Source organism: Sinocyclocheilus rhinocerous, unplaced genomic scaffold, assembly GCF_001515625.1.
Source record: "Sinocyclocheilus rhinocerous isolate Xijiao unplaced genomic scaffold, SAMN03320098_v1.1 scaffold873, whole genome shotgun sequence".
NCBI lineage: Eukaryota > Metazoa > Chordata > Actinopteri > Cypriniformes > Cyprinidae > Sinocyclocheilus > Sinocyclocheilus rhinocerous.
In genome coordinates this window covers 488,557-501,746 of record NW_015655580.1, presented here as the reverse complement: position 1 = coordinate 501,746, position 13,190 = coordinate 488,557, and the positions used below count along the sequence as shown (strand labels likewise).

General features: G+C 42.8%; 1 protein-coding gene across 3 annotated transcripts in view; it reads left to right on the top strand.

Annotated features, from left to right (window-relative positions):
• Nucleotides 1-3,194: 3,194 nt before the first annotated feature.
• The window catches only part of LOC107718650 (pentatricopeptide repeat-containing protein 2, mitochondrial-like), a 13,162-nt gene continuing 3,166 nt past the window's right edge, over nt 3,195-13,190 (top strand). Inside the window, exons 1-9 of one of the 3 annotated variants that reach the window (XM_016525841.1) lie at nt 3,195-3,314; nt 10,299-10,367; nt 10,832-10,961; nt 11,219-11,336; nt 11,419-11,497; nt 11,793-11,884; nt 12,140-12,253; nt 12,509-12,583; nt 12,662-12,775. In XM_016525841.1, coding sequence (XP_016381327.1) covers nt 3,203-3,314; nt 10,299-10,367; nt 10,832-10,961; nt 11,219-11,336; nt 11,419-11,497; nt 11,793-11,884; nt 12,140-12,253; nt 12,509-12,583; nt 12,662-12,775 — 903 coding nt within the window. In that variant the 5' untranslated portion in view covers nt 3,195-3,202. Of the gene's footprint in view, nt 3,315-10,274; nt 10,368-10,831; nt 10,962-11,218; nt 11,337-11,418; nt 11,498-11,792; nt 11,885-12,139; nt 12,254-12,508; nt 12,584-12,661; nt 12,776-13,190 lie in introns of all 3 variants that reach the window. The other 2 variants (XM_016525839.1, XM_016525842.1) reach the window with 2 other exon arrangements.

The following is a 13,190-nucleotide window of genomic DNA, read 5'->3' as shown; positions in this document are numbered from 1 at the left end:
TGACTTAATATGATATTCTGTGTGAATTTTTTAAGTCATCTAACCTACATTGTATATTAAATAAATGTTTGCGGGAATTTTCCAAACGTGCGAAACCTGCGAAAATGAGTAAAAAAAAAATGCGCAATCCCGCACCGAGATTCAGGACGTGATTAAACATATATTCTATTAGAGATTTGTCAAATAAATTTCCACTTTTCCAAAGCTTTCTGGGTTTTTCATGACCGTACGAACCCTGTAAATGGCTATTTTTATTTTTTTAAATCGTTTTGATGAAATTTATGGAGGTAGTGAGACGGGACAAAGTCCCTGTAGGCCTAAAATATTAGGGTATTCTATAGTCTTTGGACGGGAGAGAGCGCTCAAAACTCTTCAGATTAATTTAGTGGAACATTAATATAATATAGAATCATCCTCTGTAAAGAAGTGAGGCGTGAACCTGTGAGAATTTATCATTATCTGTGTAAATGTGCGCTCTTTTGGGCTAAAGGCTTAATGGAACCGTTAAGTAGCCATGTGGTCACAAATTAATCGGCGATTCGGCGCAGCGCAGACGTGATTTAATACGTGTGTCCTTTTTCTATGTGAAAAAAAAATCACAAATTCCAGTTTATGCTGTTTGGTTATTGCTTCGAATGTCGTAGTTGGAAGCTGGAAGTTGTTAGCCCCGGCTAGCCCTTGTGCGCAGTTGAAATGCGGCTAATAATTTCTGACTGGCACATAACTGAACAAATGTAAACGGGTTAAGGCGGGGCCCCTGGGCTGCAGCCCATTCAAGCCCAGTGGTAAGTCCGGCCATGATTATTTATCTCAAAGGAGTATAGTCTGTGGTCCATAGCGCCATCTGCTGATTGCCGTGGCATATATACAGTGGGTACGGAAAGTATTCAGACCCCCTTAAATTTTTCACTCTTTGTTATATTGCAGCCATTTGCTAAAATCATTTAAGTTAATTTTTTTTCCTCATTAATGTACACATAGCACCCCATATTGACAGAAAAACACAGATTTGTTGACATTTTTGCAGATTTATTAAAAATGAAAAACTGAAATATCACATGGTCCTAAGTATTCAGACCCTTTGCTGTGACACTCATATATTTAACTCAGGTGCTGTCCATTTGTTCTGATCATCCTTGAGATGGTTCTACACCTTCATTTGAGTCCAGCTGTGTTTGATTATACTGATTGGACTTGATTAGGAAAGCCACACACCTGTCTATATAAGACCTTACAGCTCACAGTGCATGTCAGAGCAAATGAGAATCATGAGGTCAAAGGAATTGCCTGAAGAGCTCAGAGACAGAATTGTGGCAAGGCACAGATCTGGCCAAGGTTACAAAAAAATTTCTGTTGCACTTAAGGTTCCTAAGAGCACAGTGGCCTCCATAATCCTTAAATGGAAGACGTTTGGGATGACCAGAACCCTTCCTAGAGCTGGCCGTCCGGCCAAACTGAGCTATCGGGGGAGAAGAGCCTTGGTGAGAGAGGTAAAGAAGAACCCAAAGATCACTGTGGCTGAGCTCCAGAGATGCAGTCGGGAGATGGGAGAAAGTTGTAGAAAGTCAACCATCACTGCAGCCCTCCACCAGTCGGGGCTTTATGGCAGAGTGGCCCGACGGAAGCCTCTCCTCAGTTCAAGACACATGAAAGCCCGCATGGAGTTTGCTAAAAAAACACCTGAAGGACTCCAAGATGGTGAGAAATAAGATTCTCTGGTCTGATGAGACCAAGATAGAACTTTTTGGCCTTAATTCTAAGTGGTATGTGTGGAGAAAACCAGGCACCTGTCCAATACAGTCCCAACAGTGAAGCATGGTGGTGGCAGCATCATGCTGTGGGGGTGTTTTTCAGCTGCAGGGACAGGACGACTGGTTGCAATCGAGGGAAAGATGAATGCGGCCAAGTACAGGGATATCCTGGGCGAAAACCTTCTCCAGAGTGCTCAGGACCTCAGACTGGAACTAAGGTTTACCTTCCAACAAGACAATGACCCTAAGCACACAGCTAAAATAACGAAGGAGTGGCTTCACAACAACTCTGTGACTGTTCTTGAATGGCCCAGCCAGATCCCTGACTTAAACCCAATTGAGCATCTCTGGAGAGACCTAAAAATGGCTGTCCACCAACGTTTACCGTCCAACCTGACAGAACTGGAGAGGATTTGCAAGGAGGAATGGCAGAGGATCCCCAATTCCAGGTGTGAAAAACTTGTTGCATCTTTTCCAAAAAGACTCATGGCTGTATTAGATCAAATGGGTGCTTCTACTAAATACTGAGCATTTTTCAGTTTTTCTTTTTTAATAAATCTGCAAAGATGTCAACAATTCTGTGTTTTTCTGTCAATATGGGGTGCTGTGTGTACATTAATGAGGAAAAAAAATTAACTTAAATGATTTTAGCAAATGGCTGCAATATAACAAAGAGTGAAAAATTTAAGGGGGTCTGAATACTTTCCGTACCCACTGTATATAGTAGTGTATATAATGTTACAGGTTATACTTAGAAGGTGGCATTCTTATGCGTAATTATTTATTCTAGTTAATTTATTTACTTTTTAAAATATTTTTATATTAGGTTTTTATCTATTTGTTTTTCTCTTTATATTTCTTTTTATTATTTATGTATTTATTGTTTTTTGGCCTGATTATTTTAGTAGAATATTATTGTGTTTTGTATTCTGGTTGTGTATGTATTTTATTGCTTTGCATCAACCTGAGTCACATATTGTTCAATAAAACAATATTTCTGTATGTATCCCCTGTGAATGTTATGTGCTAAAAAAATCTAGTGTTAGACGTAGGGTGTAAATTACCAGTAAAAAGAATGCAAAACGTTTTAAACCACTGTTGGAAAAAAGTCCATCCACATTCACAATAGAAACACGGTCTAAAAATGTATATGCGTTTCCCTATCTTAAAAGAAATAACGTATTTCTCACATTGTAAACATACCGGTTGACAGGACAGCGCCACATTGGAATGTTCCATTTCGGCCTAAAAAACGGGGGTGCCGGGGTTAGTAAAATACTTTTAGTTGTTTGTATTGCTAATAATATATACAATTTGTCAAAGTATTTTAAAATTAAGAATATGTGTTGTTCAACAAATATATCTAAATAATTCTACCTGCTGAAATATTCATTCTTATATTCAGGACTGATAGAAAGTGTACACTGACTGCTGCGTGAGTTCAGACAGACATGGCGCTGCGAGGACTGAATGCTTGCGCTCGTATTATGCTGACCGATTCATCCAGAGCTGCAGTGCTTCGAGGAGCCATTAAATCAGACTGCGTAAAATGTCGACATGGAGGTAATATGCGCACAACTTTGGTATCCGTTTAAGCTGGCTTTAGCCAACAAGCTGAGAACATACTGTAGAAAGTGGCGTTAAAAAGTAAAGGCCATGGTCATTAAGAAGTAGATGAGCTATTCTAGCATAAACACACACACCCCTAAGTGTAGAGAATATATATCGACTTGATTACAACACTGTTATTCTCACAGATGAAAATGTATGAGGACTGAATTATTTGTCACTGTCCCCCTTCTTTTCATGTGTTCCTTGCCGTTTTTATTTACATTATCTGTCTGTGTTACTGTCCTGCTGGAAATAACCCTAAAACGCCAAACCCTAAGTTTGCTTCCCAGCCTGATCAGGTAAAAAGTGCCCATAACCTGCTAAAAACCAAATTAGCTTGTTTAAATTTTTGTTCAGCAGGGTTTAAATGTGATGAAGGTGGTCAAACAAATGACAGCCCCTCTGATACAGCTTAACATTTGGGTTCCCTCTCGAGCTTTCACAAGACATCACTGAGACATTTCTCCGTTATGGGAACTCCTTCCTTTCCAACCTTTCTGAAGTCCTATTGGCTCAAGCCAGTCCAAATGACTGGCCAATTGTCTCGACGTATGCAAATCGCATGCAAATACTGATGAGTTCAAGAGGCATTATACAATGCAGTGCACGCGACAATTACGTCAGAATCTTCTACTTCACTTGCTGAATTCATTCTGGCTACAGTCTGCAAGATCTGAGCAGGACCAATAGAGCCGCCGGATCAACACGACCACTGCGTCGCCTGTCTGGGCCTGGCCCACGCCGAGGCGGCGCTGGATGAGTCCGAATGCGGGCATTGCGCGGACCTGGTATTTCAGGTCCACCCGGAAAGCTGACTCGAGGGTGTCGGTCCCCTTCTTCCCCAACGTACATGAGCAGCTGGTGAAAACGTGGTCTGCGCCCCAATCGGCGCTCGTCCACTCTGCCACACAGGCCATCTTTTCCCACGTGGATGGGGTGGAGGCCCACGGGTAAGTGCGCTCTCCCCCCCGTCGAGGAGACTGTCGCTGCGCACCTGTGTCCTGCAGCAGCCTAGGCTCGGACATCAGCCTCCCCTCGAAGCCGTGCAGGACCACCACCCACCTCGCTAATAAAGCGTATGCATCTGATGGCGAGGCGGCTTCCGCACTGCACACCATGGCGGTGCTGCAGGTTTTCCAGGCAAAGCTCCTGCAGGCGGTGGAGGGCGGAGGCCATTAAGGATCTGTGTGCAGCGACGGACTTTGCGCTGATGGCGACGAAGCGAGTGGCCCAGGCCGTGGGTAAGGCCATGGGTTTTATGGTCGTCCTTCAGATGCACCTATGGTTAAACCTGGCTGACCTCAAGGATGCTGACCGTAAAGTGCTGCTGAACACTCCTGTGACTCCCTCCGGCTTCTTTGGTGACGCCATGGAGTCCATTATTGAACGCTTCGTGGAGGCTCAAAAGCGCGCCAAAGTCATAAGTCGCGTGATGCGGAGGCACGCTTTCCAGCAGTAGACGGCGAGATCTAGGTTCTCGTCGGCACTTGGATCTTCCCAACGGAGGGATAACCCCAGGCCAGCGACCGCGGCGGTGACTGCTATTGTTCCTCGCCAGGAGCCGGATGTCCGGAAGAAGGCGTGGGGTCCCGGGAGGAAGCGCCACGGCCAGCAGAGGAGCCCTCGATGTGACTGCTGTGTTGATGATTGTGACGAGTGGGGGCGGGGCCGAGAGCCGTGGGAATGGAGCCTGGTCCTCTCTCCTCCAACACTGTCGTCACTCCTCCCTTTTATCCTTCCGGAGCTCCTCCGTGAGACTCGAGACCAGTGAGTGGTGCAGATGACGCTCATTATCAATTACTCCACCGGCCTCGCTCCGTTCCCACGGCTCTCGGCCCCGCCCCCACTCGTCACAATGATGACTACTCCTGTGACTGCTAAAGCAGTTGTCCTGATGGTCTGAAGAGAGGAGGAGAGTGTGCAAGCGGCCCGGCTTCCAAGCGCAAGTTGATGTGTTCAAATGTTTGTGTGTTGGATGTTCATTCAATAAAAATGCATACATTCTCACAAAAAGAGTTCTTTCCTCCTTACTCAGTCAATGCGGTGCTGCTCGCCCCACCTCAGAGCAGTGCGCAGCCGCTGCCCACACAGGTTATAGTCGCGTAGCACTCGCCGACGCATCTAACGACGAAGCCGCTAAAGCCGCTATGTCAGTTCCTGAGCGCATGGGAAGTTATTCCGGGAATCTCGCGCTGGCTACTCGGTGTGATAGAGCGTGGGTATACCCTTCAATTCAGACGCAGACCACCCCATTTCAATGGTGTAGTGCAGTCTCAAACATTGCCTCGAAATGCACCGGTTCTGAGACTAGAGGTATGCAGTCTGCTCAAAAAAGGAGTGATAGAGTGAGTTCCGCCGAGCGAGCTGGAGAGCAGGTTTTACAGCCGCTATTTCGTGGTACCCAAAAGAGATGGGGGACTCCGTCCGTTCAGGATGATAAAGCTGAAACAGATCCTGGTGCAAATTCGCCCCGGGGACTGGTTTGCGTCCGTTGACTTAAAGGACGCGTAATTTCACATTCAGATAGCACCGCATCACAGACGCTTTCTGAGGTTTGCTTTCGTGGGCACAGTGTACCAATACTCCATTCTCCCGTTTGGGCTGGCTTTGGCCCCACGCACTTTCTCGTAGTGCATGGATGCAGCACTTTCCCCCCTCAGAGCGAGCGGGATGTGCGTTCTCAACTATCTGGACGATTGGCTGATTTTAGCTCAGTCCCGGGACACGCTAGTCAGCCATATAGACACACTGCTTCGTCACTTGGGAGTCCCTAGGGCTATGTGTCAACATGCAGAAGAGCCCCGAGTCAGTCTATAACATATCTGGGGGTGTGCTTCGTGGCTGCATTGAAGCTCTGAGACCGTGGCGCAACCCAGATCTCTTCAGCCGGGGGGTTCCCCTGGGCTTGGTGATGTCACGCGTTGTGGTCACGACGGACGCATCGACTGGCGGTATTCGGTAATGCTATAAAGCAATGCCAGCTTCGGGGCTGTGGTCAGAACCCCAGAGCCTTCTAAATACCGTGAATAATTATATATTACAAATTATTCCGAATTTTGAATGCATTTTAAGAATACTTTTCCCATCAACTGGTCAAAATGCACAACACCGCTGTATGCTGCGTGAAAGACGCGTGCGCACTCTGATGTAAACAAGCGCGGACGAGAAGCACATGGCGGAACATGTGAGAGACGCTCTGGATGAAAGCGCACTTTCACTCTCTGACAGCAGATGGCGATAAAACTGCAGAAATTATAATAATAATAATATAATAATTCATTTAAATGCAGCCTTTACCCCGGAAACCCTGTAAACAAAGCAGCTGCACTACTTTCTGTTTCTGAAAGGTGTTTAAATGATTTAAACAGCCATTCAGATTTGTGTATTTGCTATGATGTTCATCACAGCGCCAAATACTTAAATATTTAGACTTAATAGGCTATTTATTTTCAAACTTTTTTTTACATTTTAATCTGGACTACAACATGCCCTAGATATTGTTTGAAAGTGTTTTGATTCTTTATTGTTCGGTCACACTTTACATTAGGGCTTCATTAGTTAACATTAGTTAATTCATTAGTTAACATAAACTGCCAATGAAAAATTCTTCTGAACATTCATTAATCTTAGGTATTCCAATATTTAATAACACGTTGTTAAAATCTAAAGTTGCAACTGTGTTATTTAATGAGCTAACATGAACTAAGACTTGTATTTTTTAAACAAGGATTAATAACTTCTGTAGCAAATGTTGCTATTGCTCATTGTGAATGTTAATGCATTAACTAAGGTTAACTAATGAGGTCTTATTGTAAAGTGATACCTATTGGTCTTTATAGTTCTTTTGCACTTTAATCTGTGTAAAATTTTTTACTTTATACATTTTTCTGTATTGCTTTATTGCATTTAAATGTTCAGTTATTTTTGTTATAAGAAAAAAGTTAGTAAACCTGTTATACTGTATTATGACAGCACTTAAACTAAATTTCAATATCGTGATAATACCGTATACCGTGATAAAAGCATTAGCAATTAATCGCAACATGAGAATTTGATACCGGCATATCCCTACGACGGACGCATCGACTCGCGGATGGGGAGCAGTGTGCAAAGGCATGCCGGCTTCAGGGCTGTGGTCAGAATCTCAGAGCCGGTGGCACATAAACCACCGGAGCTGAAAGCAGTGTTCTTAGCTTTAAAGTAGGGCTGCACGATTAATCGAATGCGATTGTCATGCGCATTTTGATAGTAATGCCGGTTCTGTAACCATCTGAAAGCATGTGAAAATACCACATTTAATAACATATTTTTACTCCAAACTCACCTCATAACGTCTGTTGAGTGTTTGAAATAAATCCTTCTGTGAGATGATGTGACTTCTTGCACAGAATAAGGCACGCAACATATTTACCGTGCTTCACTGAAAGATACGCATGACAATCGCAGCTTCTGTCGAATCGCGATCTCGATTCCATTTCGATTTATCGTGCAGCCCTACTTTAAAGGATTTTCGGCCACAGCTGGAACAGCGGCACGTACTGATTCGCACCGACAACATGTCTGTGGTCTCGTACATAAATCACCAAGGAGGCGTACGCTCCAGGGCTCTGTACAAGCAGGCAGCGAATCTCCTGCTATGGGTGGACCGTCACATTCTCTCCATCAGAGCAGCGCACATACCCGGTCTCCTGAACCGTGGGGTGGACATGCTCTCGAGGAAAGGGATTCCTCAAGGAGAGTGGAGGTTGCACCCCGAGTCGGTTCGGATGATTTGGACCCGGTATGGGAGAGCGGATCTGTTCGCCACGAGCGAGACCATCAACACCATCAACACTGAAAGTCTATGTGGCCGCTATTGCCTCATTTCGTTCCCCGCTGGGCGGGCAATCAATCGGTAGGCACGCGCTGGTGGTGAATTTTCTTAAGGGAGCAAGGAGATTGCATCCCCCGTGTCCGCCTTCAGTTCTGCCCTGGGACCTAGAGGTGGTGTTAAGAGCTCTTTCACAGCCACCATTCGAGCCTTTAACATCCGTTGATATGAAGGAGCTATCTCTCAATACTGCACTTCTTCTTGCCCTCGCTTCGGCTAAGCGCATAGGGGATTTACATGCGTTTTCTGTGGACAGCGACTGTATTCGCTTCGGACCTGGTGACTGCAGCATCACTCTCCGGCCGAGACCGGGCCACGTGCCTAAACCACTATCTACCCCCTTCAGAGCTCAGACTGTTTTGCTGTATGCCCTGTCTTCTGAGTCATCGACCTCGTGTGGTGCGGACGCTCAGACTTCGGTGTGTCCTGTCAGGACTTTGAGGGTTTACATTGACCGTTCGGCCAGCTTTCGGCAATCTAACCAGCTTTTCATGTGCTACGGTGTTTGTGTGCAAAGGGCCGGGCCGTGTCAAAACAGAGACTTTCCCACTGGATTGTGGACGCTATCACGTATGCTTATACGAGCCAAGGTTTGGAATGCCCTTTGCACATTAGGACCCACTCAACAAGGGCTATCGCTTCCTGCTGGGCGTGGTCGAGAGGTATGTCAAGATATATGCTTTGCAGCCGGCTGGTCTCAGAATACCTTCGCCAGGTTTTACAAGCTGGACGTTCAGTCCTTAGCCTCCCAAGTGCTGTCGGTGAGTGACTGATTCACGTTTATGCTACCTCTATTTGTGTGTCTATTGCTGCCTTGCACAGTATTACTCTGTGCTATTGTTGTTGTTGTCTGCCCTGTACTCACTGCAGCTTCCTGTTATTCATGTCTGATTCACAGTTATCTCTGTGCAGCCATTCCAGTACTGTTGTTGCTTCTGCCCTGTTCTCAGCGCTGCCTACGTTATTACTGACTGTCTGACCAGATATGCAAATTTAGTATACCTGGGTTTTAGAGGCTCATTGGCCTATTTCCACCTATCAGCTGCGAGCCCGCCTACAAGTGTCGCTATTGGTTATGGGAATTGTGTGTGTGTTCTATCTTTGCTGAGTATATGACTTGTACAGGCTGCTCGTAGACTTTCTCACGGCGGGATTGAATATCGTTCCCATAACTCCGTGATAGGGCTGCACGATTATGACAAAAATCATATTTGTCAATTATTCTCTTGAAATTGTGATTGCGATTATTAATTACGATTATCACAGTTTACACTGAGTGATCATTGTTTGAAGCAACTGCATTCTCTATTTTTATATGAAAATAAACAAGCTGAAAACACTCTAACTGAAAAAATTAAGCCTCAAATGTCAACTATACATTGGATTGGTTTCTTCTTTATTTAAAAAAAAAAGTAAAAATATACATTGTATTATAATGTTATGCTAAAACTAAAATGAAAACAATGGAAAAACCCTTGAGATAACCTGTAGATTGCATGTCTTAAGCATGCACAATAACATAAGTGGACTTTGAATGATTAATTGTCGCTTTGAGCAATTACATAATTGTGGCATCCGTAATTGTAATCGCGATTAGAAATTCGATCAATTGTGCAGCCCTACTCCGTGATGTCTCGTGAAAGCTCGAGCGGGAATGTCTATCGTACTATCGTAACCTCGGTTCCCTGAGAGCGGGAATGAGACATCATGGAGGTCGCCGTGTTCGCTGCTCGACCAGCTAAGCGGCGTTCAGTTAGTATCAGATTCTGACGTAATTGTTGCTTGCATCGCATTTTATACTGCCTCTTGAGCTCGTCAGTATTTGCATGCAATTTGCATACGTCGTGACAATTGGCCAGTCATTTGGACTGGCGTGGGCCAATAGGACTTCAGAAAGGTTGGAAGGGAAGGAGTTCCCATAATGGAGAAATGTCTCCGTGATGTCACATTCCCGCTCTCAGGGAACCGAGGCTACTATAGTAACCGGAGACGCTTTCCAACAATTGCTAAGAAACTGACTTGTTTACAAATGCTCTTTTTAGCTAAACGTTATCTCTTGTCTGAAGATGTGGTGAAGCTGCAGGATTTTCAGCAGAGGAAACTTGCTGTTGCCCACCAAGTGTCAAGATCAAAAGGCAGGCATCATTTGCCATGATTTAAATAACTTTGTACCACTTTCTGGTGTTTGAATATCATTACTTTAAGGGTGCACTCAGTCATATTTGTCTCATTAAAAGAAATTAGTAGAACTTATCAAAAACATTTACACCCACATGAGATTGCATTTAGACTGCAGTGTGCAGTCATATCAAAAGCCGTTTTATTTTACATGATAGTGGGTTGCCTCGTAGGAGCCAACATGAGATCGCATGACCAGCTGACTACTACTTCATTTATCTCATTATCTCTGTTATCAGATAATTTGACTTGTGGAATTAATGAATCATGGCTGGTAGTGATGCGTGATGCTATTGCAATATTCATGCCTCACATGTCTACAACTGTCCTATTGGCCAGAGCAACATAAACAAAAAGCAATGAGTGCACCTTTAATTGTCATTTTCTCATTTACCCTAAATGTCACTTTTTTTAAAAACAGGTTATTACTTTGATACAGTAAATCAGAAAATGGAGAAAAAACAGCTCATTTTAAAGGATGAATTGAAAATACTTCTGTATTTATGCCAGTCTGCTGAAGATGTTTTTATGGCGAGAAATGCTATGTACAGGTAAATCTGCCTCAAAAATGTATGTAGGGAATTGGACACTATTTATATTATAATAAACTATGTTTATGTTTATCCAAAGAGCAAATTCATAGTGATTTAACGGCATTCAGCATAATCTTTATCTGAATATTTTTTTAAATATTTAATATTATTCTGTTTGTGTTAGAGATTATTTAGATGTCTGCATAATTTCTGCATATGGATATGTTTTTGTATATATTATAACACTGTTCTCTTTTAATTTCTGTCCGTTGCAGGTACCATGAAGAGAATCGTAACATGGCATTTGGGGAATTCAAGTTTGGCCCTCTTTTCATGAGGTTATGCTATGAGCTGGGTTTAGAGGAGCTGGGAGCCAGAACCCTGACAGATCCAGTATGTGAAAATGAACACAAATTTTACACCATGACTATGGACATGAATTGTAGTGAGATTTGACATTGTCTTTTTTGCATAGGCTCTCAAAGGATTCTTTTCAGACTCTACATCCTTTAATATTGCTATCGACATGCTTTTCACTAAACAGTGTTACAAAAGTAAGTTTCTTCTGCTTATCTCTCTGTTCTGCTGGAGTATGAAACAATCAATACGATTTGTATTGTGCTCCCATTGCCCTTGCTGTTGGTTCAAAAAATTTGTATGACATAAAGAGCTGACACATCTGAAAATTTAAAAGGCCAGTGAGACAAATGCTTGTGATTCATGAGGGAATCGATCACCACAATCAAATACTTCACCAATGCTGCTTCCTATCTGCAAAAATGCAAAATGGTCTGTCTGTTGCCATGGTTTCAGTCTATGTGATGTGGGTCACTGATGATGTTCTCACAGGTTGCCTGGAGGTGGTGGGAGAAATGAAAAAACAAGGAGTGCCATTCAGCAAAGACACCTTCGTACTAGCCTTTGCAACTTGTTATAAACTGGTAAAGGAAATGTAGAAGCAAGTATTGAATGCTAGTTTGTATTAAAGCCATTAAGAATTAGCAAAGAGTTACTTGAATCCCAGAAAAGACAAACTATTTTCAGAACAATAAAATATCTACGATTTTTCTAAACAGGTACAATGTTTTGGCTTGTTTTTAGACCGTAGCTTCTCACGGTAATTTCAAGTATTGTCAAGGACAAAATAATTTAATAAGTATAATTTATAAACTATTTCTGTATCTTGGGATTGGCAGAACACCTCAAAGTCGTATCATATCTGTTTGACCCTGTTGGAAGAAAGTCAGACAAAAGGCAGCCTCATTCCTCGACATGCCTACTGCTTTGCAGCTGCTCTTGCTCTCAAACAGGTAAGCTGACTGAAATATCTATATCTAATTTCAAATTAAAGGATAAATGTATGGTATGTAATGCCTTAAATCGAGTAGATTGGTGTAATATCAGATTTTAGTTGTTAAAAGTTATTCAGATATTGTGTAATTATCATTGAATCACAGACAATGTTGCATTTTTGATATACTAAGAGTATGCCATGTTATATACAGTATAAAATAATTTGACATTAACAGTAAATCACTTTTCATTTTACCTGATATATGTTGTAGAATGATATAGAGAGAGCCCAGGCATTCTACTCTCAGATAATGAGCACGGACAGTCGGCTGTGCCAGAACCTAAGGGTAAGTGTGTGTGTGTGTGTGTTTTTATCTAAATCAGCCTTTGAAAGAGCTTGCATATGTTAACTGCTCTGTTTTTAGGTTCTCATATTGGCTATGAAAGGGTCCATGAAAGAAGCAGTCTCTGCCCTCACAACAGCCCTAGTGTCAAAGACTCCAGTGTTTGTGAAGAAACCAGAGTTCTCTCAGGAAGTGGTGAGATATCAGATACACCAGTCAAGTTTGGACACACCTAGTTTACACCTCATAATTATTACTACATTTAACGGTAATAGTAAAGTCATCAAAACTATTAACTAACACAAATGGAATTATGCAATCACCAATGTTAGCTATGTACAGTCGTGGCCAAAAGTTTTGGCAGTGACATAAATGTTGTGTTTTGCAAAGTTTGCTGCTTCAGTATTTGTAGATTATTTTTTCACGTGTCTATGGTATACTGAAAAACAATGATAAGCATATCATAAGTTTTAAAGGCTTTTATTGGCAAAAAATAAATAAATACAATGAGTCAATATTTACAGTGTTGACCATTGTTTTTCATAACCTCTGCAATTCGCTCTAGCATGCTGGAAATTTGCTTCTGGGCCAAATCCTGAACGATGGCGAT